This window comes from Pseudochaenichthys georgianus, chromosome 11, assembly GCF_902827115.2.
Source record: "Pseudochaenichthys georgianus chromosome 11, fPseGeo1.2, whole genome shotgun sequence".
NCBI lineage: Eukaryota > Metazoa > Chordata > Actinopteri > Perciformes > Channichthyidae > Pseudochaenichthys > Pseudochaenichthys georgianus.
Window position 1 is genome coordinate 6,707,866 of NC_047513.1, and position 27,577 is coordinate 6,735,442.

The 27,577-nt window shown below is 41.1% G+C and overlaps 1 protein-coding gene and 1 pseudogene across 2 annotated transcripts; both read right to left on the minus strand.

Annotated features, from left to right (window-relative positions):
• Positions 1 to 141: 141 nt before the first annotated feature.
• On the minus strand, positions 142 to 26,719 carry slc52a3-2a (solute carrier family 52 member 3-2a). Of its 2 annotated transcripts, XM_034093991.2 has the most exons (5): positions 26,622 to 26,719; positions 20,202 to 21,214; positions 9,407 to 9,530; positions 9,054 to 9,300; positions 142 to 724 (listed from the first exon to the last, which is right to left on the minus strand). In XM_034093991.2, the coding sequence occupies exons 2-4, from the start codon at positions 21,197 to 21,199 to the stop codon at positions 9,091 to 9,093; spliced, it is 1,332 nt and encodes a 443-aa protein (XP_033949882.1). In that variant the 5' UTR covers positions 21,200 to 21,214; positions 26,622 to 26,719; the 3' UTR covers positions 142 to 724; positions 9,054 to 9,090. The 2 variants fall into 2 exon arrangements, with proteins under 2 accessions (XP_033949882.1, XP_033949881.1); XM_034093990.2 differs by lacking the exon at positions 142 to 724 and having other exon boundaries at positions 8,905 to 9,300.
• LOC139434849 (surfeit locus protein 6 homolog) lies at positions 11,350 to 11,753 on the minus strand (annotated as a pseudogene).
• Positions 26,720 to 27,577: the final 858 nt, after the last annotated feature.

A 27,577-nucleotide genomic window follows, 5' to 3' on the forward strand; every position in this document is an offset into this window, starting at 1 on the left:
TTTGAATGTAAGAATGTAAATACTGAGTCTGAAATAGTATAGCAATATGCTGTAAAATGATGTGAAAGCATGCATAAAACTATACATCTTCAGTTCAATCAGGAGAGACGTGATGTATGTAATACATGTTTATTATCCGTCACATTATATAAATGAAACATAATGATAGTTTATAACAAAAGAACGAAATGGCATTTGGCGATTAGGCCCAGGTTTTGTAGGATATCATTCGGGAAGGGAAAGAACCGTTTCCGATGAACCCCCCCGGGTCTAGACACTGGTGGTGGTGATAAGTGGTTAGGTCCGGTTGGAAGGGAGAAGGTTAAGCTTGGTCCTGAGTTCAATCAATCAATCAATGTTTAGTCATATAGCCCGATATCACGAATGTTACATTTGTCTCAGTGGTCTTCACAGTGTGTACAGAATATCAGTATGACAATACGACACCCTCTGTCCTTAGACCCTCACATCGTACAAGGAAAAACTTCCAAAGAAAACCCAGTTTAAAGGGAACATGGGAGAAACCTCAGGGAGAGCAGCAGAGGAGGGATCCCTCTCCCAGGACGGACAGACGTACAATAGATGCCGTGTGTAAATTGAAAAGATAATACATTTGCAACATAGGTAGTCCAAATGTTTGGAAATGCATGTGTGTGCATGCGTGGAGTTGAAAGCAGGAGGTGAAGGGGTGGAGGAGGGTTGCGCGTTGACACCTGAAAGACAGCTGGTAGAAAAGGGGAGAGCATATATAGAGGGATTAACAGGTGCGATGATTAGGCTTGTGAATGGAGGGAAGTGATAGGTTGGCTAAGGAGTGGCGCTCTCTCTCATCTAGTGAAAGGAGCGAGTATTGCCATGACGTGCAATACGGAGTGATGGGTCTTCCTGTCTGAACTTGCGCTGAGCTTCATATGTTGTACATACACACTAATAATACAAAGTTATTATGGCTGTGTGCACCTTGTGTGCACCTCCTAGTGGTTAAAGCACGTTATTGAATTATTGTTTTTATGTGTTATATTTGATTAAAAAAATATTAAGAGTACATACTTTCATAGGGGGAAAGTATAAATATAGAAATATAGAATATAAAAAATCAAGAAGATACTATAAGTGATCTCTACAATAAAAGTTTAGTGCAAGATGTACACAGATATTAATAGGAGGAGGTGCAAAACAGAAAAACGGATTAACCTTTATTTAAACATTAAATATTAAATATTAAGCCTGACAAAGTAATTAACGTCTAATATATTGCTTTCCTGCAATGTTAACTATGTTGAAGCACTTATTTTAACTGATATTATACACATTAATTATACTCTTATGTATGTAGATAGAATAAGAAATGTGCAGAATATGACAGTTTAATGGTGGAGGTACACACATATTGATAGATGTCTTGTAATGCACTGTTGAGGAACCTGTGACCCAGGTTTTTCATTCATTGCATAACTACACCGTAGTTGTGTATGATATGTCAATAAACCTTTGAAAATCTTGAAAGGGATGTGCAAAATAGCCATAATATACAGTCTTTAATTAACTATTAGTAGAGAATAACGAGTAATGAATATACTTTATTACTTGTTTCCATTCATGTCAATTGCAGATACATGTTTAGTCTTCTCAAGCACCAACTATCAAATAGCTCTCCTGATTGTTGGCACTTGACAATCACCTTACCTGAATTGTACTCAGGTGTAACTAAAGTCTGATTTAAGGGTTGTTTATATTTCACATAATTAATCAGAATCTGCAAAGTAACTCAAATAAATGCAGTGGAGTAAAAATACCAGGTTAACCTCTGAATTGTAGTGGAGTAGAATTACAAAGTAGCAATGAGCTGTCATGTGGGTATATATTAATGCTGCGCATTATGGACACAAGCGATTTTCACCCATTTATTAATTATATGTTTTACATTTGATAACACCAATGTGTTTAATAATGGCAACTTCTAATTGTGGGAAAAACGAAAACGTTCAGTAGAGACGTCCCATAGAACATTTAGCGAAACACAATAGCTAGCATGTGTAGTTCTGGAGGGGTGTTCGATTCCAGTTTTGGATAGTCTGGCGTGGTTTCGTTCCATTTCACACAGCTGTTTGACGCTCTGCGTAGCCTTACGGGAACTGTAGTCCTAAACGATAGCTGGGGATTATGGGTAGTGTAGTGTCTTCGGCCATCCTAAACTCAGAAATCGCAATGATGCTCGAAATGTCCCTTATAGGCCTACGTCTGTTTCCGGTTATTTTTATTTTGAAATTCAGTTCCTGACGGACACCAAAAAAGCCCGAGATTATGGAATTAAACCAATAAATAAAAGCAAGGATAATTGTGTGTTATTGGTGAGTAAATAACAGTGTGTTATTTTGAAAAGAATAACAAATTAGAAGGAAACAAATATTTAAAAATACAGATTTCAGTATCCTGAGGCTCTGAGCCCCATTTATTTTCCTCACAGACGGCAACAAAAGTCCGAAATTATACGATTTAAAATAAAAGCAATAATTGTGGCTTGATATTGAGTAAGAACATGTTTTTATGAACCACACAGCTTCCGGTCTTCCACGACCCGACCGGATAAAAATACGTGCTGCAGCCTGCAGGCACGAAACACGTTACCAGTAGAAATACATTGCTTTTAAAATCGTGCTGTGCAACACGAAAAAAAGTGGCAAATCGTGATGGTGAACACGAATCAATAGATTAAAAATCGTGTTGGTGAACACGAAATGCCGTGAGACTGGGTTGAACATACAGACATGTATAGTGTATGACTCCATGTATTACTGTGTACCATATATTGTTTATGTAAGTCGCTGCGACTACTAACTGTGTTCATTGGTTAGGGCTGTACCACATGATTGTGATGTCACTACCCGGGGTATAAGGCCGTTGGAAGTCACGCCCCTTCTCTCTCTGTCCTCAAGCCTCTTGAGATGTGTGCCTATAATAAATAACGCCGTGATGAATGGCTAAACTTGAACTGCTGAGATTATTCACCTTTCTGCTGCAGGAGACAAAAGGTTTAAGTCTAAATCTGCTAACAGGTTATGGGCCCAGATGCGATGAATTATTCTACAGTTCGAAGCGCACGTGCGAGGCGAGAACATTGCCTGTTAGCACGGTTAGCATAGGAGTAGCTAGTTAGCCACGTGTTAAGCTAGTTTAGCATCGGGAGAACCGAGGGAAGCTAAAGCTAAGCTAACAAGGACCTAAACTAAGCTACTAAAGCTACACACGCAAAAGCCATGGCGAATGGAACCACGAGGAAGAGCAAGTGGCCCACGTTTGACGGGAAAGCAGAAGAGTATGAGCTTTGGGAAGAGAGGATGCTGTGTTGCATGCACGGGGTGGGATTGAAGGAGACCATCCTTCGAGCACCCGCTGGAGAGCTGACCGCGGAACTGAGGGCTCAAGACGACAAGCTCAATGCTAACGCCTATTGTGAAACAAAATGACAAGGGAAGCCCCGCCTATCTAGTTTACTACCCCGACAAAGAGAAGGTTCAGAAGCACAGACTAGTAAAGTTTATCACCAGCACAACTTGTGATAGCGAGACTCAGACACAGAGGTTAGAACAGGATTCGGAGGAAGACTGTGAAGAGGGAGTAAAGGCCCCACAGCCTAGTGTACTGAGCAAAGATGTACAAACTAACGCTCCACAGTCAGCACCAGAGGATGATGGCGAACAGCTCCCTAGGGTGGCGTCACATGCCTCAGACAGTGGGAGATATCCCAGTAGGGAGCGCAAACCCCCAGAGTAGTTATAGAGAGATTATACTCAGGAAGATAGTGATGAAGAGGATAAAACACTCACTAGTATAGATTACTGTTACAGAGCAGTGTACCTCTGACCTTTAAAGAGGCCATGACATCGGCCGAGTCAGAAAACTGGGGAAAAGCGATGGATGAGGAAATTAAGTCTCGAGAAGACAATCAGACTTTTACCCTGACAAAATTGCCTGAGGGCAGGAAAACAGTGGGAGGTAAATGGGTCTATTCAGTTAAGGGAGACGTTGATGGACACGACAAGTACAAAGCCAGGTTCGTAGTGAAAGGATACAGTCAGAGGGCGGGGATAGATTACGGGGAGACGTTCTCACCTACAGCCAACCTGACAAGTGTACGTGTATTAATGCAGAAGGCAGCCCAAGAGGATTTGATTTGACACCAGATGGATGTAAAGACGGCCTACCTGCATGCACCCATCGATCACGACATTTACATGGAACAACCTGAGGGTTATGTAAAGGAGGGAGAAAAGCTAGTGTGTAAGCTAGAGAAGTCAATTTACGGCCTGAAGCAGTCAGGGCGAAATTGGAATACGATGTTGCATGAATGACAATTTTACACAGAACCCGGCAGACCACTGCGTTTACTCCAAGGAGTCTAAAAAAGGGGAAAGTAATAATTGCTATCTGGGTCGATGATCTTATCATCGCAGCCAGCAACACCAAGATTTTAGAGAAAGTGAAAAACATGCTTTCCACAACATTTAAAATGAAGGATTTAGGGAGAGTAAATCATTTTCTGGGCATGGATTTCAGTCAGTCTGACGGCTGTGTGAAAGTATCACAAAAGAGATACGTGGAAAAGATACTGGAACGTTTTGACATGCAGGAGTGTAGGGTAAGGGACACACCTTGTGACCAAAAGTTAGACTGAAGATGCACCTAAAATGGTGGATGTGAAGAAATACAGAGAGGCTGTTGGCAGCCTAATCTATTTGACTACCTGTACACGTCCAGACCTATGTTCCATGGTAAGCAAGTTATCACAATATTTTGCTGAACCGACAGATGAACATTGGGTTACAGTAAAACACGTTTTGCGTTATCTCAGGGGTACTGCAGACAAACAGGTTTGTTTCAGAAAGAGCAGCGAGAAACTAGGCCTACAGGCTTATAGTGACGCTGATTGGGCTGCAGATAAAACAGATGGACGCAGTATAATAATAATAATAATAATAATAATAATAATGCATTTTATTTATGGGCGCCTTTCAAAACTCTCAAGGACACCTTACAGAGCATAATTAAAGAAGAGCACACAGTAATACAAGACTTAAAAAATTAAAAACAACAATCAGTTTAGCAGAGATTAAGAAATTGAATATGCCAGTTTAAAAAGGTGTGTTTTCAGGCTGGATTTGAAGGTTGGGAGTGAGTCCATATTGCGGATGTCTTGTGGGAGAGAGTTCCAGAGACGGGGGGCAGAGTGGCTGAAGGCTCGTGACCCCATGGTGATCAGGCGGGCAGAAGGTACAATGAGTTGGAAGGCAGAGGAGGATCGGAGAGTACGAGAGGGAGTGTAGATGTGAAGGAGCTCAGAGAGATATGGAGGTGCAAGAGTGTGAAGGGCCTTGAAGGTGAGGAGCAGCACTTTGAAGTCTATGCGCTGCTTAACGGGGAGCCAATGGAGTTGTTGGAGAACCGGAGTGATATGATTAATGAAAGGAGTTCTGGTGATGATACGGGCGGCTGAGTTTTGGACCTGTTGGAGCTTATGTAGGGATTTCTGAGGAAGACCAGAGAGGATGGAGTTGCAATAATCGATACGGGACGTAACAAGGGCGTGGACGAGGATGGCGGTACTGTTGGGTGTGAGTGACGGGCGGAAGCGGTTAATATTGCGGAGGTGGAAGTAGGCAGATCGAGTGATGTTGTTGATGTGAGCTTCAAATGATAAGGTGCTGTCAAGGATGACACCCAGACTCTTAACTTGGGGGGAGGGTGAGACTGTGGAATTGTCAATAGTGAGGAAGAATTTGTCAGTTTTAGCCAGAGTTTTAGCCAGAGTGGACTTGGAGCCAAACTCGGTTTTATCACTGTTGAGTTTTAAGAAGTTGGATGAGAACCAGGATTTGATTTCCAGTAAGCAGTCGGAAAGGGCAGTGGGGGGGAGAGTGGAGGTGGGTTTGGTGGAAAAATAGAGCTGGGTGTCATCCGCGTAGCAGTGAAATTGGATTGCGTATTTTCTGAAGATATGGCAGAGAGGTAGGAGGTAGATGATAAATAGGAGGGGGCCCAAGACAGAACCCTGAGGAACACCAGTGAAGACTGGATGGGACTGTGATTTGAAGTGTTTGAGTTGGACAAAGTGAGTACGGCCGGAGAGGAAAGATCTAAACCAGGTGTGGGATGTGTCAGTGATACCAATAGAAGATAATCTGTCAAGGAGGATTTGGTGTGAGATGGTGTCAAAGGCTGCAGTCAGGTCAAGGAGGATGAGTATGGATAAGAGCCCAGAGTCAGCTGCTACTAGGAGATCGTTTGTGATTTTAACCATGGCCGTCTCTGTACTGTGTGAGGAGCGGAAGCCAGACTGAAATTCTTCAAAAAGATTATTGTTGTTCAGATGAGTATGGACTTGGGCTGCAACTGTTTTTTCGAGTATCTTGGAGACAAATGGTAAATTTGAAATTGGGCGGAAATTATTCATGTTGTTGGGGTCCGCACCAGGTTTCTTGAGAATAGGGGTTATTGCACCTGTGAGGGATGAGGGGACGAGACCAGAGGTAAGGGAGGAGTGAATTATGTCGGTAATTAAAGCGGAGAGAGAAGGTAGACATGCTTTAACTAGGTGGGTAGGAAGGGGGTCAAGCTGGCAGGTGGATGATTTTGATTTCCGAATGAGATTTGATATTTCAGCGACAGTGGGAAGTTCGAAGCTGGATAGTGGGGAGGAGAGGGGAGCATACGGAGTTGAGTGAAGTGATGTATAGCTGGAGGAGGTCAGTTGCTGGTGAATATTTTTGATTTTGGCATTGAAAAAGGTCATGAAGGTGTTACATTGAGAGGTTGAGTATAGGTGGGGTGCAAGAGAGGCCGGTGGCTGCAGAATGCGGTTGACTGTAGAGAACAGAGTTCTGGTGTTTCCTTCACCTAACCTAATTAATTTGGCATAGTATGCTGATTTAGCAGAGGAAAGAGCATCCTTGTAGGCGAGTATGTGGCTGTTGTACATGTCCTTATGGACTACAAGGCCAGTTTTGGTGTACAGGCGTTCAAGACGACGACCTTTAGCTTTGAGCTGGCGTAGCTCAGGTGTATACCAGGGGGCAGAGCGGGTGAAAGAGACAGACCGGGTTTTCAGAGGTGCATGTATGTTTAAAAGGTTCTGGAGTCCGTCATTGTAATGGGAGACCAGCTCATCTGTGGTTGATAGGCAGTCTTTGCAGGGGAGGTTGTTAATTCCATTAGAAAAAGCAGACGTGTTAATATTCTTGACATTACGGAATGAGATGGAACGTGACATATTTGCTTTGGGTAATGTTAACTTGACATTGAAGGTTACAAACTTGTGGTCAGAAATGGGCAAATCGAATGCAGAGCAGTTCAGAGGAGTTACACCAGAGCAGCAGATCAGATCAAGTATATGTCCTTTGGAGTGTGTGGGAAAGTCAATATATTGCTGTAGTCCAAAACTGTCCAGGCATGATGTAAAGTCCTTTGTGAGACTATTGTTGACATTGTCCATGTGAATATTAAAATCATGACAGGGTATTGTGTGAGCATGAGTAAGGACAGCTCACTAGTCTCTTGGAAATCCAAGAAACAGCCTACAGTAGCGCTTTCCACATGTGAAACTGAGTATATGGCTCTAGCTCTAACAATACAGGAGTGTATTTACTTGGAGCAGCTACTGGAAGGGATAGACACATATGTGTATAAGAAAACAGTTGTAAACGAGGACAATCAGGGGACAATAGCCCTTGCTAAAAATCCTGTGTGTAGACAAAGGTGTAAACACGTGGATATTAAGTACCACTTCATAAGGTCCACCATAAGGCAGGGAAAGATGACACTGGTTTATTGTCCTACAGACGAAATGGTTGCAGATGTGATGACCAAGCCTGTTTCCAAACTGAAGCTGAAGACATTTGAAGGGATCATGTCTGGTGTGTAAAACGTGTTGAAGAAGCCCACATTTAAATCATTTGTACCATGTTTTTGGTTTGTTGATTAGATATGAACAGGTAAACAGTAAGCACATAATTCATAAGTGGGAGTGTTGAGATATAACATACAGACATGTATAGTGTATGACTCCATGTATGACTGTGTACCATATATTGCTTATGTAAGTCGCTGCGACTACTAACTGTGTTCATTGGTTAGGGCTGTACCACATGATTGTGATGTCACTACCCGGAGTATAAGGCCGTTGGAAGTCACGCCCCTTCTCTCTCTGTCCTCAAGCCTCTTGAGATGTGTGCCTATCATAAATAACGCTGTGATGAATGGCTAAACTTGAACTGCTGAGATTATTCACCTTTCTGCTGCAGGAGACAAAAGGTTTAAGTCTAAATCTGCTAACACAGATATTGTTAATTTTGATCACACTGCCCGGTTGACCAGAAAACGGAAATGACACTTTAGACTAAATAAACTGTCAGTCCATATGCTCGAAAAATAAGACCAGTAATGAGTATAATGTAAAGCTTGGAATAGCAATTATGCTTCTATGTTTTTATTAAAAGTTTTCTTAAAAACTAAAATTGAGAATTTCCCCATGCTTATTTCTTAATTCAATGTGATCAATTCTACTACAAGCATTCCTATTTTATTGTTTTCTATGTATTTTACTCCACTAGATTTCAGAGGCAGAAATTGTACTTTTTTCTCCATTACATTTGTCTAATAGTTTTAGTTACTTTACAAAATACAAAACATTGTCTTCCACTTCCTGTCCAATGTTTTTTCAGATTGGGTAATAAAGTAAGTTAGTACGTTTAGTTATTTAAGTTGTATTAGTACATTTTTACACTTTATTTACATGAAGTTGAAGGCCTATTATTAGGGTTTGAATGTAAGACTACTACTTGAAAGTGAGTATCTTTAGTACATCTGCAAACGTTTCCTCTTGTCTACGGCAGCATAATCAAGGCATAACTAATTGATGGTTGCTTTGCATGCGTCGGCCACAGTACTTAAATGTGAAATGCAGATGTTTCAAAGTAGGTCAATCATGTAAATAAAAAGGGGGCGTTTAGAGATTGCCTCCATTGAGTATCTTGGATCCAATAAGGATGTGTCTTTACCGAATCCGCCTCCAGTCTCTTCTCATCACTCCTTCATTCAGGGGCATTTTGTGTTGCATGGGTCCCCTGATGAGAAGAAGTTGTACACGTTGACCACTGGAATCATGGTGACAGCCCCCAGCAGAGAGCCCAGCTGCACCCCCGCTCCACACCACACCAGGGCGCTGTGGCCCTCGTCGCGCAGGATCACACCGATGATCACCTTCACATAGGACAGAGTGAGGATAAACAGGATCCAGGCCAACACCTGTGGAGGGAAAACAGAGGTGAGTTAGAAACCTAAAAAATACTCTTTGTATGCCCATGTGGTTTCTTAGTTAGATTCACACACAAGTTAAAGCAGCGTGACTCACCATGATGACCCCCCCTGAGGTTTCATTAACCAGCAGTGGGCATGGGCTCAGCACTGCCATGGCTATTATATACACTCCAACTCCACTTCCTGTCACTGTAAGCGCTCCCATCAACAGCAGGGATCTGAAACCACACGTTGGAAATGTTATGAAATGTCACAGATCTAAATTAAAAAAGGACAAGCTTATTGTCTTAAAACATTTTTTTTAAAGTTGAAATAATAACAATTACTGTCTTTAAAAAAAATTAAGATAGGGTTTGACGTGTAGAGCTGAACATTATTAGTATTCTTTCACACACAGTGACGTCACGAGCTACCCACAATGCAACACGCGCCATATATATATATATATATATATATAAATACGCCATTTTGCTGGAGGTGCAAATATCCTGGAAGTGCAAATATAAACAGCTAGCTAGCGTAGCCAGGCAGAGCGCACTAGGTTTTTTTTAATTTAAATTAACGACCGAAGAAATCGCTGCATGTCTTCGGATTAGATCTCTGGACTTGAGGGGACTAGGTCGTTACCAGCGTAAACTAGAGCTGTATGGCTTGTCGGATTGCCCTTACAGACTGCCTGCAGATGTATAGAAAAACGACAGTGGCCTTCGTCGATTTTGGCTGCATCTACGTCTAATTTCTGGAAACACCAGGTGAATACCCCACTTGTCACAATAATATTATCATGCCATTGCATATATGTGGTATTTTAGAGTTGACTAGATATTGATTAAGGCAATAGACTCTGATATTCAGTACAGGAAGCTTAGCAACACCTAGACGGTGTATGGCTGCTTGCACCTCGCGTAAAACGGCGGATACTGGAAGTACGGTGTCCCCCTCGGCCCAATACCCGTATGTGTGTGTGAAAGAATCAAGTGGAAAGTATTTTGATAATTTATCAATCGTTTTCTTTATTTAATTGTTTATTTGGCAGGGACAATGCACAGTAATGAACACTTAAAACATTCAAATACATTGGGCTCACGGAACCTGTGAAAAACTATTCATTGATTAACAAAACAAATATATATAAAGGCAGGTTAATCATCAATACAAATAGTTAAAGTTAAAATGAATGTTGTCAGAGAATTACATATTATTCATTTTTTCACCTTCTCATCCAAACAATTGAATTATTCTATCGGGTTGTGTACACAAAGTCTGCTATCATTTATTTTACCGACGCTATGACAATATTTCAGTATTTTTTGAATAACAATCTGTTTCCTTGGTACGGAACACATTTTTAAAATAAAAATATAATCCATTATATGCATTTTGCACTGAAACCTTATTAAATATATCTTATACATATAATCACATACATTTTTTTTTAATCATATTACAGTTGAACACAGTATGTCCACATTTAAACAAATTAAAAAAACATATATAGTGGGGCAAAAAAGTATTTAGTCAGCCACCAATTGTGCAAGTTCTCCCACTTAAAAAGATGAGAGAGGCCTGTAATTTTCATCCTAGGTATACCTCAACTATGAGAGACAAAATGAGAAGAAAAAAATCCAGAAAATCACATTGTCTGATTTGTAAAGAATTTATTTGCAAATTATGGTGGAAAATAAGTATTTGGTTATTGACCAAAGGCCTGGTGGAATCGGTATGCTCTCTTCCTTCTGTGTCCTGCCCTCTCCTGTCACCTATGACCTCTTTATATACACCCGGTGCAGGTAAAACCCCGCCACCAAGTGTTCCAAATAATATTGCACTATACATATAACTTAAATAAACACACCAACAACACTCATAAAATGGCTCCCACACATCGGCCCCTAAGTGGCTTTAGTATGAAAACAAAACAATTACCAATAAATAATAAAGGAGCTATACAAAATAAAATGGTGTGTATGTGTTGGTATGTAATTCTTAAAAAAAAAAAAATGCAGTTTATTTTCTTCTCCCTTATTTTAAGGGTCATCAGTCTTTGCTGTCCTTTATTTTGAGTCCTTCGGTCTTGTAGAGCACGTTGGTCCACTTGATCTTGTTCTCCATTTCTTTGGCCTTGTCCTTTTCCTCCACCATCTCCACCTTGTTGAAGATGAGAGCCGTTACATCTCTTTTGTTAGCAGCGGGGGCGGGCTCGGGTTCTTTCTTGATCTCCACTGGCGCTTCTTGGCTATTCTCTTCAGCCAGTTTCTTCTTCAGGATAAACTCTTTCCTCCTCCTCTTGCGCTCCCGTTCTATCTTTCGTTTTGCCAGCACGGCCTCAGTGAGTGCGTTCTTCGGGTTCCCTGTCCTCTGGACTCCTCGATTTTTTCATGAAGTCTCTTGTGTTTCAGGCTTTGGATACGCTGTTCAGCGATGCATCGGTTATTTGGCATACTGGGATTTTCTTGTCTAAATGGTAAGTCTAGGCAGTAGTGTCCATCTGACATTGTTGCAGAGTGATTCATAATGTTCAGGAATTGTTTGTCTTCTCTGGACATTTCCTCTGTTTCCTTGCTTGTGTTTTCATTGAAATCATGATTGTATCGTTTGACCAATAACTCCTCTAGGTGTACAATGGATGTCCGATTGACAGCAGCAGCAGCAGCAGGGTGGCCATTAGCATCTCTGCTGTCGTTGCTTCCTTTTAGGGGACCATAGAAGACCCACCCCAGTAGGGTCTTTACAGCGTAGGGTCCTTCTCCTTGGCTATTGATCAGCTCCCAAGGTTCCAATACCTTAGGAGAATTTGTCCCAATGAGTAAGTCAATGCCAGAAGCAATGTCATTAATTTTGATGTCCTTTAAGTAAGGCCATTTTTCAAGATCTTCTTGTAGAGGAATATTGAGCTTGGAAACAGGCATGGTTTTATGTGTGAAGACATCGGATAGCTGAAGAAAATTGTTTTCGTCCAGACTCGATATTTCCAAACCTGAGATATGATGACTAGACACCATTTTTTCCTGATTCATTGTCTTTAGGAGAATGTTAGTCCTTTGTCCTGTAAGGTTTAGCCTCCTCATTAAACTTTCTGTGCAAAAGGTAGATGAACTTCCATGGTCCAGAAAGGCATAAGTTTGTAACACTTTGTCCCCTTTGTGGCTCTTTACTTGTACAATGGAGAAGATGGAGTTTTCATCACCGGCCCCAATGTGCCCACATGTATGAGGTGAGATGACACTATTACTTTCCATTGGCTTCCCATTCTGTTCTGTGTGTTCTGCTTCCTCTCTTTTGCCTTTTTGTTCAATGTGGAGTATTTCAGGATGACTTTGATTGCACACATAACATGCCAAACAACTGTGGCAGTGTTTGCTCATGTGTCCTATTTGTAGGCATCCAAAACACACCCCTTTTCCTTTCAAGAAGTCCATTGTTTCTCTGTGTGTTTTCTTCAGGATGTGTGGACACTGCTCCAATGAGTGACCACTTCTTCTGCAGAACAAACACACATGTAGGGAGTTGGTGGTTGATGGAGGTATTTTCATTCCATTCGTTGTTGCATGTTCTAGCACTGGTGTTCTTGGGCAGGTAATAATTGTTGCAAAACTAATTGTTGAAAAGGTAGAGATAACAGTTTTGATAGCTGCAGTTGGTTTATCATCCTGGATGCTTCCAAACAGAGGATCTGACAGTTTCTTCACTTGCCTTTCCATAAAGTTGACAAGGTCAGGAAATGTAGCTCGATGCCCACGCCCTTCCTGTAGCTGACATGCTCTATTCCTCCACTTGTCTCTGAGTTTGTAGGGTAGTTTCTGTAGTATGTGTTTCATGTTTGAAACAACATTCATTTCATCCATATAGGTGAGATGTTCCATTGCATTGCAACAACCTCTTAGGAACAAAGAGAAGGCTTGCAGTGCTTCCACATCTTCGGCTTTGATCATTGTCCAGGTAAATGCTTTGTTCATGTATGCAGTGGCAATCTTGTGTTCATTACCAAAGTGTTCTTTAAGCAGACGTTTTGCCCTTTGATAACCTTGAGATGGAGGCAGATGTTGGCAGCTGCGCACTAGGTCCTTTGGTTGTCCTCTAATGTATTTCTCTAGGTAATGCAGGCAGTCACTTTCATCATCAGTTTTCCGCTCTACTCCTCTTTCAAATGCACGAATGAAGGCTTCTAACTGCATGGGTCACCGTCATAAACAGGAATGTCTCTTGGAGGTAAAGTAGAAGTGAGATGCTGTTGAGCCAGCATAGCAGTGTTGTCATTTTGCCTCTGGATTAGGTTATAGACGTCACCTTGATTACCATTGTTGATTACAGGTGGTGTGATGTCAACATGTCCCTGCACATGTGTCTGTATACTTTGTCTGGGAATAGAGGCTTGGGCTTGATGAGGCGGGAATTCAGTTGCATGTAGATTACATCTTGCTGTAGGGTTTCTGAAGTAAGAGCTCATCCCATCTGATGCTCTAGAGGTGTGTCTTGATCCCATGCTGAGCACGTTTAGCCTGGCATTGGCTTCTGCCAGTTTAGTTTGTAAATCCAATTGTTCCTTCTTTCGTTTCACCTGTTGTTTCAACTGTTGTTTCAATTGTTCCCCTTGTTGGTTTCACTGCTCCCCTTGTACATCAAGCTCATGTTGAATATCCAGTGCTGCAGCCCTCTCGATTAAAGCCGCCCTGTCTGCCTGGGCTTTAATTGGAGCAGAAGAGGTAGATGATACATGTGATGAACCAGTTGTGTGTTTTGACTGAGGGTGTGATGCCTTTGAAACGCTGTCATCAGGTCCGATGTCATCTGAGCTGACACTTTGTTCGATGGCACTTCCCACAATAGACTGTAAACTCTCAGATAACCACACATTTGCATCTTGTATAAATCCATCAATTATATGCATCTTTTCTTGCAGCCACTGCTTTTGCTTTCCCATTTCTTCTTCAGGCAGTTGAAGGTCAGTTAATGATTTGTGATTTGCCTTTAATTCATTACACAACCTCATAACGTTAACTAATTGTAACTGTATTTCTTTTGCATTGTCTTTTGAGTTCAGCTCTTTCAGTCTTTCCATTCACTTCTTTACTTGTTTGTAGCTGAAGTTTCTTGCTCTTTGACAGTTGACAATGAACAATTCCAATCCTTTGGCTGTGTGAGTGATAATCCTTTTTTCTCTCACAGATTGCAGTCCAACAGCGCCATCTTGTGACGTGACGTCAGATTTCACAGACATGATTAATGTTCACTGTTCCTTTAAGTTTCGTTTTCAGGAATTGTCCGTTAGCCGACAGCGTGCTGTTTCAAACAGCTGACATCGTTGCAGCATTACATCCATTTACTAAGCCATTGTCCAATACAGCTTAATATCTCCAATACAATCCTCTTATCCTGCTGCACAGTGCACATACCCGGCCGCTTTCCCAGTCTTGGCTCTCGGCCTCTTCGGTGAGCTCAGGTGGGAACAATCTCCAGCTGATTGTGGCGTGTTGGCCAGCTGATCCGGGATGACGATGTCGATTGTGCAATAATCCAATTGTTTGTTTCCGGTGAAAACGATCCTTAATCCAATGTGAAGTGATTCTTATTTCCCGTTTCACTCATAGAGTACGATTCCACTTATCGTAATGGCAATTTCCTGTTTCTATGTCCAATATCTTTTTGTCATTACGTCACAGAAGGGCTGAAGAGTGATCCAGAGGCAGACACAAACAGATGAGTTCCCGGTCCTTTGTTGCAGTTTATAATGAGGTTTATTCAGCGTTTACATACCAGGGTTTAATTGTACAGTTTTAGTTGTTGTGATGAGCATCTGCCGGGCTGGTGGAATCGGTATGCTCTCTTCCTTCTGTGTCCTGCCCTCTCCTGTCACCTATGACCTCTTTATATCAACCTGATCTCACCAGAATGCGTGACTCCACCACGACTCCTTAACACCACAATGCGTGGTGGAGTCACGAACTTTGTTACATTTGCGTGTCGGCACCACGCAAACAACCCCAATGTAAAGTGAATGAGGCTCCTTTGTCGTGGTGCACACACGCATTTCTACAACGTGCATTGTGTGTAATGCAACTGTTAATTTTATTAAATTAGTTTGTTTTTAAGGAAGGCCAGAGCTTCAGCTGTGTCAAATAGATTGTTCCCTTTAGTTAACGTTATTTAAAAGATAATGATCATGTCTTGTATTACGAGCGTCCATTCCCATTGGATAACGGAGAATTTTACACCCGGAAGTAAGTAGCCTATTCTCCTTACTGTCGATTGATTTTACAGTGATATCTGCACTACTCATCGACTAAAAAACACCAAATTGTCCTTGTTAATTACACAACATTGATTGGTTTGAATTGTGTCCAATGCTTTTGTATTTTCCCCCTTCGATTCGGAGAAACAAATATTTTTTCGGAGTTTTTGGACGGCAGAAGACACTACACTACCCAGAATCCTCAGCTATCGTTTGGGACTACACCATGAACCCCGTGATCAGTCCTCAAGTTCTTTGATTGGTTGACCTCCAACTGCATTCCATATGAAAAAAAACGTTTCGTAAAAGAGAAAATCATACTTTCTTCAGCAGTGCTTGCTTTACTCTTTGAAAGTCATCACATGAATGCATTGTAATAAATGGTTTGGCTGCATTAAATATTACACATCTGTCTTAGTTCTTTATTTATCTACAGAGATCGGGCATCAGAATACACCGGAAACTATTATTTTACCGTTCTGTTTTAATTTCACAATAAAGTTAGTAGTAATATTTTGTTTTGATATTATTGTTTTTTATTAACTACTAGACGACTGGGTCATGTTAAGACCATCTTTTTTTGGTTGCTATGGGTTTTTTCCATCGCTTTTGTGTTACAAATATCAAAACAATAACAAAATAATATCCGTCGTAAACTAAACCGGAAACAGCAGTATATCTTATTTTGTTAACACTGTAAACTTGACAGCCTTTTAACCCAAACCACCTACTGGTTAAAGCACGTTATTGCACGTTTAGAGTAATTGCAATGCAGGAAGATTGTGTTGCTTTTTAATGACTGTTTAAAATGCCTTTTTCTTAATGTCTTTCATTTTTGTAACGCACTTTTGAATGTGTTATATTTTATGAAAACATTCAAATATTAAGAGTACATACAAAATAGTGGGAAAGTAGAAGGTCAATTATATAAATATAGAATAGAAAATATCAAGAAGATACTCAAATGATATCTAGAGTAAAACAGTTTAGTGCCTGATAGGAGGATGTGCTAACTAATAAGGCTTTAATTAAAGAAATGTGCAGAATACAACAGTGTAATGGTGGAAGTATACACACATTGATAGATGTCTTGTAATGCACTGTTGATGAACCTGTGACCCAAGTTGTTCATTCATTGCATAACTACACTGTTGTGTATATGATATGTCAATAAACCTTAGAAAATCTTGAAATCTTGAAAGGGATGTGCAAAATAGCAATTATATACAGTCTTTAATGAACTATTAGAGAATAACGAGTAATGAATATGCTTTAAACGGATCTGCAGATAAATATTTAGTCTTCTCAAGCAACCAACTATCAAATATCTCGCCTGATTGTTGGCACTTGACAATCACCTTCACTGAATTTCATTCAGGTGTAACTAAAGTCTGATTTAAGGGTTGTTTATATTTCACATCATTAATCAGAATCTGTAAAGTAACTAAAATAAATGTAGTGGATTAAAAATACCAGGTTAACCTTAAAGAAAGCCCTCAGGATTATAAAAGACCACCATCACCCCAGCCACAAACGGTTCTGTCTGCTGCAGTCTGGCAGGCGGTACCGCAGCATCCGGACTAAAACCACCAGACACAGAGACAGCTTCATCCCACAGGCCAGAAGACTATTAAACACCTGAACTTAGAAATAACATTCATCTGGCTGCTACTTAGAAATTATTTATCTAATATATCATATTCCAATCACTTGTATATAGACTCTTATTGCACTATTTCACTATTTTTTCTGTGCATCTGTTTTATTGCGTAGCACTGTTGGAGGAGCCTGTGACCTAAGGGGGGAGGAGGGGAGGAGGGCACGTTCGATTCCTGTTTTGAATAGTGTGCCGTCGATGGGTTTCATTCCATTTCAAAGTCCTTTTGGACGCTCTGTGTAAACGTCGCGCATCCAATCACAGAGGTTGAGGACTGATCACGGGGTTTGTCAAGCTAAGCACATGGTGTAGTCCCAAACGATAGCTGAGGATTCTGGGTAGTGTAGTGTCTTTTGCCGTCCAAAAACTCCGAAAATATATTTGTTTTTCCGAATCGAAGGGGGAAAATACAAAAGCATTGTACAAAATTCAAACCTATCAATGTTGTGTAATTAACAAGGACAATTTGGTGTTTTTTAGTCGATGAGTAGTGCAGATATCACTGTAAAATCAATCGACAGTAAGGGGAATAGGCTACTTACTTCCGGGTGTAAAATTCTCCGTTATCCAATGGGAATGGACGCTCGTAATACAATACAGGGGACATGATCATTATCTTTTAAATAACGTTAACTGAAGGGAACAATCTATTTGACACAGCTGAAGCTCTGGCCTTCCTTAAAAACTAACTAATTTAATAAAAATAACAGTTGCATTACACACAATGCACGTTGTAGAAATGCGTGTGTGCACCACGACAAAGGAGCCTCATTCACTTTACATTGGGGTTGTTTGCGTGGTGCCGACACGCAAATGTAACAAAGTTCGTGACTCCACCACGCATTGTGGTGTTAAGGAGTCGTGGTGGAGTCACGCATTCTGGTGAGATCAGGTTGCTTTATATACACCCGGTGCAGCTAAACCCCGCCACCAAGTGTTCCAAATAATATTGCACTATACATATAACTTAAATAAACTGACACACCAACAACACCCATAAAATGGCTCCTCCTTTGTTAGCAATGACAGAGGTCAAATGTTTTCTGTAAGTCTTCACAAGGTTTTCACAAACTGTTGCTGGTATTTTGGCCCATTCTTCCATGCAGATCTCCTCTAGAGCAGTGATGTTTTGGGGCTGTCGCTGGGCAACACAGACTTTCAACTCCCTCCAAAGATGTTCTATAGGGTTGAGATCTGGAGACTGGCTAGGCCACTCCAGGACCTTGAAATGCTTCTTACGAAGCCACTCCTTCGTTGCCCGGGCGGTGTGTTTGGGATCAGTGTCATGCTGAAAGACCCAGCCACGTGCCCTCTTCAATGCCCTGCCTGATGGAAGGAGGTTGTCACTCAAAATATCACAATACATGGCCCCATTCATTCTTTCCTTTACACCAGGGGTATTCAATTAAAATTCAACGAGGTCCAGTTAGAGAAAATCTCCCCATGCAAAGGTCCGCAACATCAACATGTCTAAGTTGCTTTATGAATTAGTGTGATATATATTGAAGTGACCTGTAGCTTTAGGGTTAAAAGCTCTTTTCTCACTGTCCACTTTCCTCTTCTTGGAGAGCGCCGTTTGTGTAATTACCTGTCTCTCCCAGTTTGCCGCTAACACGCCTGTTCACTTTCCTCTCCGCTTCCCTCTGCCTCGCTCTCGTCTCTTCTTCTGCGTTTCTCTCCTTGTATCGCTCACTCGTCTCTTTCGCCCCCTGTCGGCAGCGGTTAAAATAGAATCGCCCCGTCGAAATTGAAATCCCCTATTAATGTATTGATTATAGGTCCGGGTCCGTATAGGTCGGCGTCTGGGTCCGGATCCGGACTGCGGTCCGCCTGTTGCCCATCCCTGCTTTACACGGATCAGTCGTCCTGGTCCCTTTGCAGAAAAACAGCCCCAAAGCATGATGTTTCCACCCCCATGTTTCACAGTAGGTATGGTGTTCTTTGGATGCAACTCAGCATTCTTTCTCCTCCAAACACGTCTAGTTGAGTTTTTACCAAAAAGTTCTATTTTGGTTTCATCTGACCATATGACATTCTCCCAATCCTCTTCTGGATCATCTAAATGCTCTCTAGCAGACTTCAGACGGGCCTGGACATGTACTGGCTTAAGCAGGGGGACACGTCTGGCACTGCAGGATTTGAGTCCCTGGCGGCGTAGTGTGTTACTGATGGTAGCCTTTGTTGCTTTGGTCCCAGCTCTCTGCAGGTCATTGACTAGGTCCCCCCGTGTGGTTCTGGGATCTTTGCTCACCGTTCTTGTGATCATTTTGACCCCACAGGGTGAGATCTTGCGTGGAGCCCCAGATCGAGGGATATTATCAGTGGTCTTGTATGTCTTCCATTTTCTAATAATTGCTCCCACAGTTGATTTCTTCACACCAAGCTGCTTACCTATTGCAGATGCAGTCTTCCCAGCCTGGTGCAGGTCTACAATTTTGTTTCTGGTGTCCTTTGACAGCTCTTTGGTCTTGGCCATAGTGGAGTTTGGAGTGTTACTGTTTGAGGTTGTGGACAGGTGTCTTTTATACTGATAACGAGTTCAAACAGGTGCCATTAATACACAAGTGGAGGACAGAGCAGGCTCTTAAAGAAGAAGTTACAGGTCTGTGAGAGCCAGAAATCTTGTTTGTTTGTAGGTGACCAAATACTTATTTTACCGAGGAATTTACCAATTAATTCATTAAAAATCCTACAATGTGATTTCCTGGATTCTTTCCCCCCATTCTGTCTCTCATAGTTGAAGTGTACCTAGGATGAACATTACAGGCCTTTCTCATCTTTTTAAGTGGGAGAACTTGCACAATTGGTGGCTGACTAAATACTTTTTTGCCCCACTGTATAATATAAACATCAAGTATTTTTGCTATTTTGAGTACTTTCTTTGAAATATAAACAGTGTAAAAGCTGTCCAGATTGAAAACAAAAAACAATTTTGTGATTTTGAGCAATGTAATGGATTTATTTGGTTTATTTATTTTGTTAAGTATGAAAGAGCACACTGACCTTATAGGGAAGAACATTGCGATCAAGCAAGCCAGAGGGTTTGCCACAGCAGCCATGGTGGCAGACAGGTGATAGGCGTTGTTCCCGTACGGCAGGCAGGAGTAGGACTGCACCGAGGGGAGCACCACGTTGGTCAGAGCGTTGACCCAGGCCAGGACCACAAAGATATAAACCACCTGCGCCCAGCTGTAGGACCCTGCCCCGAAGCCGCTCCTGCGCTTCGTGTTGTCAGGTCTCAATGGATCAATCATGGGCTTCTCCTCCACCCACTTGCTGTTCCTCTGAGATTTCTCCTTCACTCGACCATTGGGGTGCTCCCTGGCCACAGATGGGTGGTAGTTTAGCATCAGGAACGCCAGCAGGCACACCAGCATCATGGCACTGAGAAAGAAGAAAAACACCTCCGCTGAGAAGTTAGCTGGCTGGTACTCGGCCCGGAGGTCAAGGGTCACAGAGCTGGAGGAGTTCACGGTGTGGTTCAGAGACTGAGTGCTGTTTATGCAGTGGACCACTCCCACCCCCTGGATCAGAGCCACCAGAGCAGGCAGCAGGCCGCTCACCCCCTCCCCGATGTAGTACGTGGTCAGGTACTGAGTCTTCAGGCGCATCATGAAGGGCAGGAAGGTGACGGAGGAAGTGCAGTCTACAGTCGCCAGGAAGAAGGTCAGGACCAGGAGGGCTACACTGCGAGAACCCCCCCCCACAACGACGGTCTCCTTCCAGAAGAATCCCATCAGGAAGGTCGCCACGGTGCCCACCCCGATGATCAGATATATGACGGCTGCTTCGTTCAGGGCGCCGGGCCGGAAGCGGTGCATCAGGGTGACGAAGAGAGGCCCGATGTTGGCCATCTGGATGAGGACGGAGAGGTACGAGGGCAGGTACCAACCCTCCGGGATCTGGGGCACGATCAGGGGCAGCTCCACCCACAGGCCGTTGATGGAGACCCAGGAGCCCATCCCGAACAAACACGCCAACAGGTGTGTGAGGAGGGACATGTTGGAGGTGTGTTACTGAGAAGAAGGAAAGGAAGGAAATGCAACATTTCACATTAGTTTCACCCCAAACGTGTTAATCAAATGACTCGAGTCACATGACTTGACTCGATTCCGAAACTTGCTTGACTAACATTGATAAAAGACTTGACTTGACTTTGACTTGGTATTCATGACTTGAGACTTGACTTAAGCTTGAGACGGATTACTTGAAAGGACTTAACTTTTTAAAAATTAAATATTTGCGTTTGTTTTTGTGGTGAGATATCACATTTAGTTTTTTGGAATGTGATTATAGCGCCATGCGCACAAACCTGACAACCCACTAGACGGCAGGAGTGTCAGTTAACATGGCAGCGGCTAGCGTTACTCCAAAAATAGTCAAGTTTGGATTCAAGGATTATGTTGTCGATGACGCTAATAAGAAGAGAACAGCGGAATGCAGGGTATGCAGCATAAAGATCAGTGACAGGACCACCACAATATCCAACTTCATTTGTCACTACAACAAACCCCACAGAGAAAGGTACGTGCATGTGTTGTGTTAGCTAGAAAGCTAACGTTAAGTTTAAGCTACGTTAGACTTGGTTTAAAATCGATTAAGCATTGCAAAGAGAAGACAAAACGGTAAATGAACACTTGAACCTCCAAGGGAATCATTTTTGACTGACGGGCTGTCAGGAGAGAGAGAGAGAGAGAGAGAGAGAGAGAGAGAGAGAGAGAGAGAGAGAGATGCCTCGTTTATGTCCCCTGTGTTATTATCAGAAGTTACTGTAATGTTGAATAATGTAGTTCATCTACTTTTAGTAGTTTGTTTAAATGTTTTAATGATGTTGTTTTTGTTTGTCGAAGTGCATCATTCCTTGATTTATTGTAAAATGAATCTGAACTTTTTGATCTGTTATGATGATAAACTGAAGCAATTTCAAAATGAACCCAATTAAGTGAGTTTTAAATCGTCCTACTTAGTTTATAAGGAAATTATGAAGAGGAACAAATTAAATGATTTGAAAATGATATCTATGTAGGCGCTGAGGCTGTTGGCGGTTCTAGTGTTAACATACATTTAAATTAAATATGTGTAATTGCAAATGCAATATATGATTTTCTTACCTGGAATTCTGCCTTTTTGAGTCCTAGCTATATTGTCTGCAGTTCTAGGGTTAATATGAATCTAATATGATTGTCTAAATTAGATTTCAAATGATTAACTGTGTATGTAATGAAGATCATAGTGTGGGTTAAATCCATTTTCATAACCACTGTCTTTTAACTGATTTAAATGCGGAGACTGGGCTTATTCATCAGAATTTTGTATGACTTGATTTAGGGCTGCTCGATTAAGGCATAAATCATAATCTCGATTATTTGGGTCAATAATTGTAATTGCGATTATTAAATGCGATTATTCATTGACTTTGAAAACATCCATTTATTGGAGAAAAAAAATGTGAACAGTATGTTTTTAACACTTGATTACCCTAAACTTTAAAGGTGGGGTAGGTAAGTTTCAGAAACCGGCTCGAGATACACTTTTTGTTATATTCCATGGAATGCTCTTAACATCCCGATAGCAATGAATATCTTAAGTGCTTTGACAAAAAATCCATAAAAAAATGTCATCTGTCGAAGCCGTAATACTGTAAAAGCCGGGCCGGGCCGGCTAAACGGATTGGATGGCCTACCTGCCTGTCAGCCTTCCATCGGGGCACAAACTTATCTCGTGCCCTCATTGGTCATGTGCGCGTTCGTGTGTGTTGGAGGAGGGGCTCTATAAGGAAGTGGCAGATTTTCTCCGGTTGTGTATTTTCAAATTCTAGCGATCTCAAGCCGGTTTCTCAAACTTACCTACCCCACCTTTAAGTATAATTCAACTAAAAAAGAAAAATTAAAAAAAAAATAATAATACAAAAATAATCGTTTTATTTAGATTACGTTGCAAGCCGTAATCACGATTAAAATACGATTTAAAATACGATAAATTGAGCAGCCCTAACTTGACTTGACTTGCTTGACTCTCATCAAAGTGACTTGGGACTTGCTTGATACTTGTAGGTCAAGACTTGAGACTTGCTCATGACTTGCACATGTAGGACTTACTCCCACCTCTGGTACTTGGTTTACTGCAGAATAATGTGTGGACCCATAACAATTGTCTTTCTCGTCACTAATGACCCTCTGAAAGTGTGTGTGGTGTCTTTCTCTGGGATTTCTCCTTTCATTTTGCTGTGCTAATATTTGAAATATTATCCTCTGGATTCTTTAAAGTGGACCTATCATGCTATATTTGAATAATATATTGTAGGGCCATACCTATATAAAACATGTCTGTGAAGTTTTTTTTTCAAAATACCAAACCGATCATGCATTTTAGCCATGCCTCATTCCGCTCTATTGGTCTATTCCAGCCCTGTCTTCACAAGGGCTGATTCTGTGGCAAATGAGCTGCAGCTGACCACGAGGCACGAGCGTCATGCCATGCTGTTACCATGCTGTTACCATGCTGTTACCATGCCACGCAACCTCTCATTCCCCTGATAGGTGGAGAGTTGGCCATATAGGCAGAGCACCCCATTTCTGACATCAGAACTATTTCAAATCTGGATCAGTCTGTATCAGATCCGTTGCAGCCCCGTTTTTAGAGATTTGGGTATGGAGGAAAAGAGAGAGGGTTGTGTTTTCTGACACTTGGTGAGTTCCCTGACACACCGGGGACACATATTCATGTATAAAAGACGTACCAAAGTGCATTTTGCATGATAGGTCCCCTTTAAGTAAGTTGAAGGAGAGTAACAGTATGTAACTGCATTTGTAATGTAATCAGTATTCTTTTTTTTATTGGTGCCTTTCATGTTCGGTTCAATGTTTAATTTCTTTAATAAAAGAGCATTTGATATTATTCATTTTCATTTTGTTCCATTTCCCAAAGCAATTTATAATATTTGAGCTGTTTACTATAGAAGGCAATAATGTGGTAAACTGGATGTTTATTTATATCAATATATTCATATTTTCAATTTTTAGCTTTAAGACTGTTTCTTTGCACAGCTGCTAGCATGTCTTTCAAACAACAGACATTTTAGCTCAAGCTGAACATTGATATTCAGATAGTGCTTTATGCATTTTTATTTTGTGTAAGAGTGCGGTGATCCCAAAAACAAAAATAAATATGACATGTCACTTATTTAGACGTGAGTTACATATACTCAGTACTGTGGGCAATCACCACAGGTTTAGGGTTTTAGGGTGAGTGTCTTGCTCAGGGACACAACAACATGCTGACTGCAGTGGGACTTGAACTTGCTCTCCCCTGACGCGAAGATCAGCGCTCTACCCATACTTTCCAACCTTGAGGCCTCAGAAATAGGGAGCATTTCAAAACCACCGCGGGGGTGCTAGTGGATCATCGCCGGAGCTGTAGGCTATTAGATTAACATTAACATGCTTATTGTAGTGGTAAGTGCACTGCCTTGCGGCCTGTAGCACCATCCTTGATGGAGCATATGTGTGGGCTGGACCTGTATTTTAGGAGAGGAGTGAGCAGAGGGTCGTGTTGTCGATTCTTGTTCAGTTTTCTGTGACAATCTTCCTCACCCTCTCAGACTTTGAGTTGCGTGCGCTGCTAAAGAGACGCGCTACCATGGAAACCAAACAATGGTGTAGCTGTGTTAATGTCCGAGTGGAAACAGTCCTGAGTAAATCTGATTTTGTCAGAAATCGGGAGAAATGCGGGAGAAATATGACCCCGGGAGGAAACCGGGAGAGGGCAATGAAATCGGGAGGGTTGGCAAGTATGGCTCTACCCCCTGAGCCCTTCATGGATTACATTTTGTTAATTAATCAATGTATGCATATTGTTTTACTGTACTAACTATGAACATTGCTTATTGTAGTACAGCTCAGGGTGTCAGTTTGTGGACCTCTACTTTGCTAAAAATTGCCAAAAAGAAGCCAGTGTGATTTCAGAAAAACATTCTGGTTTTAAAAAGGTAGGTCTTTTGGTTTTTGAGCACCACAAACCAAATCCTGTAGCTTCTCATTTTATCGCCATATCTGCAAATCACATCCAACAAATATGTATTGAAAGACGGTATTTTTGATTAATGCAAAAGTTGTTAGTATAGTTTCATCCAAATATTTGGTTATGATAAAGATAAGCGACAGACGGCACGTGGTTAAGTATTTCAATGTCCTCCTACGTCACAAATACAAATTTTTGATTCACGCTTTGTTCAATACTGATGGTTTAACATTAAATACTTTTTATGGGTTAACTGTAAACCAACAAAGAATGACAAGGTCTTGAAATGATTAAAACGACATGATACAAAAGAGTTGCATATGTCAAAGGAAAACTCAGCATCGCAGATTAATGTGTTACCATGAGAAGCTTTAACACTCGTTAAAGTATGTATGTGATTCACTCCTGTAGTTGATTCATGTGTACTGTACCGTCTTGTCTCCTGGACGGCTTTTATGTTGTGCAGATTCTCAGTTGCCACGTAACAGTGGTGAAAAGTAACTAAGTACATTGACTCAAGTACTGTACTTAAGCACAATTTAGATACTTGTACTTTACTTGAGTATTTCAATTGTTGTGCTACTTTGTACTTCAAATCACTTAATTTCTCTCCACTACATTCATTTAATAACATTAGTTACTTATAAATATAATCAAGTGTTAAATCAGACTTTAGCTCCACCTGGAGTAAATTCACCAGCTACCCTGCAGTATACAAAGTCATTCAAACTAGCGGCACCTTCACCAGCTTTGAGAACACTTTGATGATCATTCATTATAAAACACATCATATATATTATTCTGAACTGGGTCAATCTGCACAATGACTACTTCTGGTACTTAAAGTATATTTTGATGATAATACTTATGTGCTTTTACTTGAGTAACATTTGCAATGCAGGACTTTTACTTGTAACAGAGTATACACTTCCACTTTTACTGAAGTACTAGATGTGAGTACTTTTTCCATCTCTGTAGCTTGCTACACATGCTTAAGGTTTTACATGCAAAGTGCTAGATTTCTTGCAAGTTATGTTCAGTTGTTTTAATTTTTTCAGGGTATGTTAAGCCCGCTTGAAACACTAAGCATACAGCAAGAAACATGACCACCTATGGTAACTATTATATAATCTATGAAAACATCTGACTAGTGCATTGTTTATTGTGAAAGAAACTGCATGCTGTGAAGTTTTTGATCAACAAGACACAGCTAGAAGAGTCCTCGAAGCTAAAATAATAAGAATTCTCAGTTTGATCTGGAAGCAGAGACATGGTTTTTAGCTAGTTATATAACAATATGAAGCTTATAAAATCTCTGTACATAGATTACAAAGTGTACCCTGTTGCACGAACACTACAGTATTATTAAATAAAATATTGGTATGCACCCCTGCAGATACTCACATGCTGTTTGGTGGAGAGACTTGAAGTTTTCTGCAGACGAGGAAGCCAAAGTCCTGTGCAGTATTCTGTGTGTGTGTGTGGGGGTGTGTGTGTGTGTGTGTGTGTGTGTGTGTGTGTGTGTGTGTGTGTGTGTGTGTGTGTGTGTGTGTGTGTGTGTGTGTGTGTGTGTGTGCGTGCGTGCGTGCGTGCGTGCGTGCGTGCGTGCGTGTGTGTGTGTGTGTGTGTGTGCCGAGGTTATTAAACCCTCCTTGGGGTTAGTGGGTGTGGGCGCATGTAGCCAACCATGACACATGTTTAGTTAACCGATCATTGTCTCAACCTAAAGTACCTTCACTTTTAGGATCATCAGAAGACATCACATGTTCTGATTGCCTCCCCCAGTTTGCACTCTTCTCACCTTCAGGCAGTCGGCGAATGAGTGCGATGATTCAAGAATCAACAGAATTCCTGAGGGGATCATGGGAGCAGAGCTGAAAATGACCGGTTACACAACGACATGTTTCATCAGCTGATTCAAAGACAAGTTATTTTAAATCTCCATCGAATTATTTTCGATATAATAAAAGGATGTATATAACCATTATGTAATATGTAATCATTACAATTATTGTTTTATTTACCAAAAGGATACTGATGATTAAATTGATAATCTGAGGAATCAAGAAAGATAATAGTAATACAAATAATAATAATAATAATAATAATAATAATAATAATAATAACAATAATAATGCAATAATTATTGTTATATTTATAATTTAAATGTGTTTATGAAGCACTTTTTTTTACAGCAGTGCTCTTTAAAAAAGTGCAAACAAGTATTTACAGCAACAAAAAACTAAAGCAGAAAGGACATAAGAAAAGGAATAGAGAATTACACTTATTCACTATATTAGATATTCGTGGACAAAAAGATTTATATCACTTTTATTTTGTTCTTATTTATCTTAAAATCT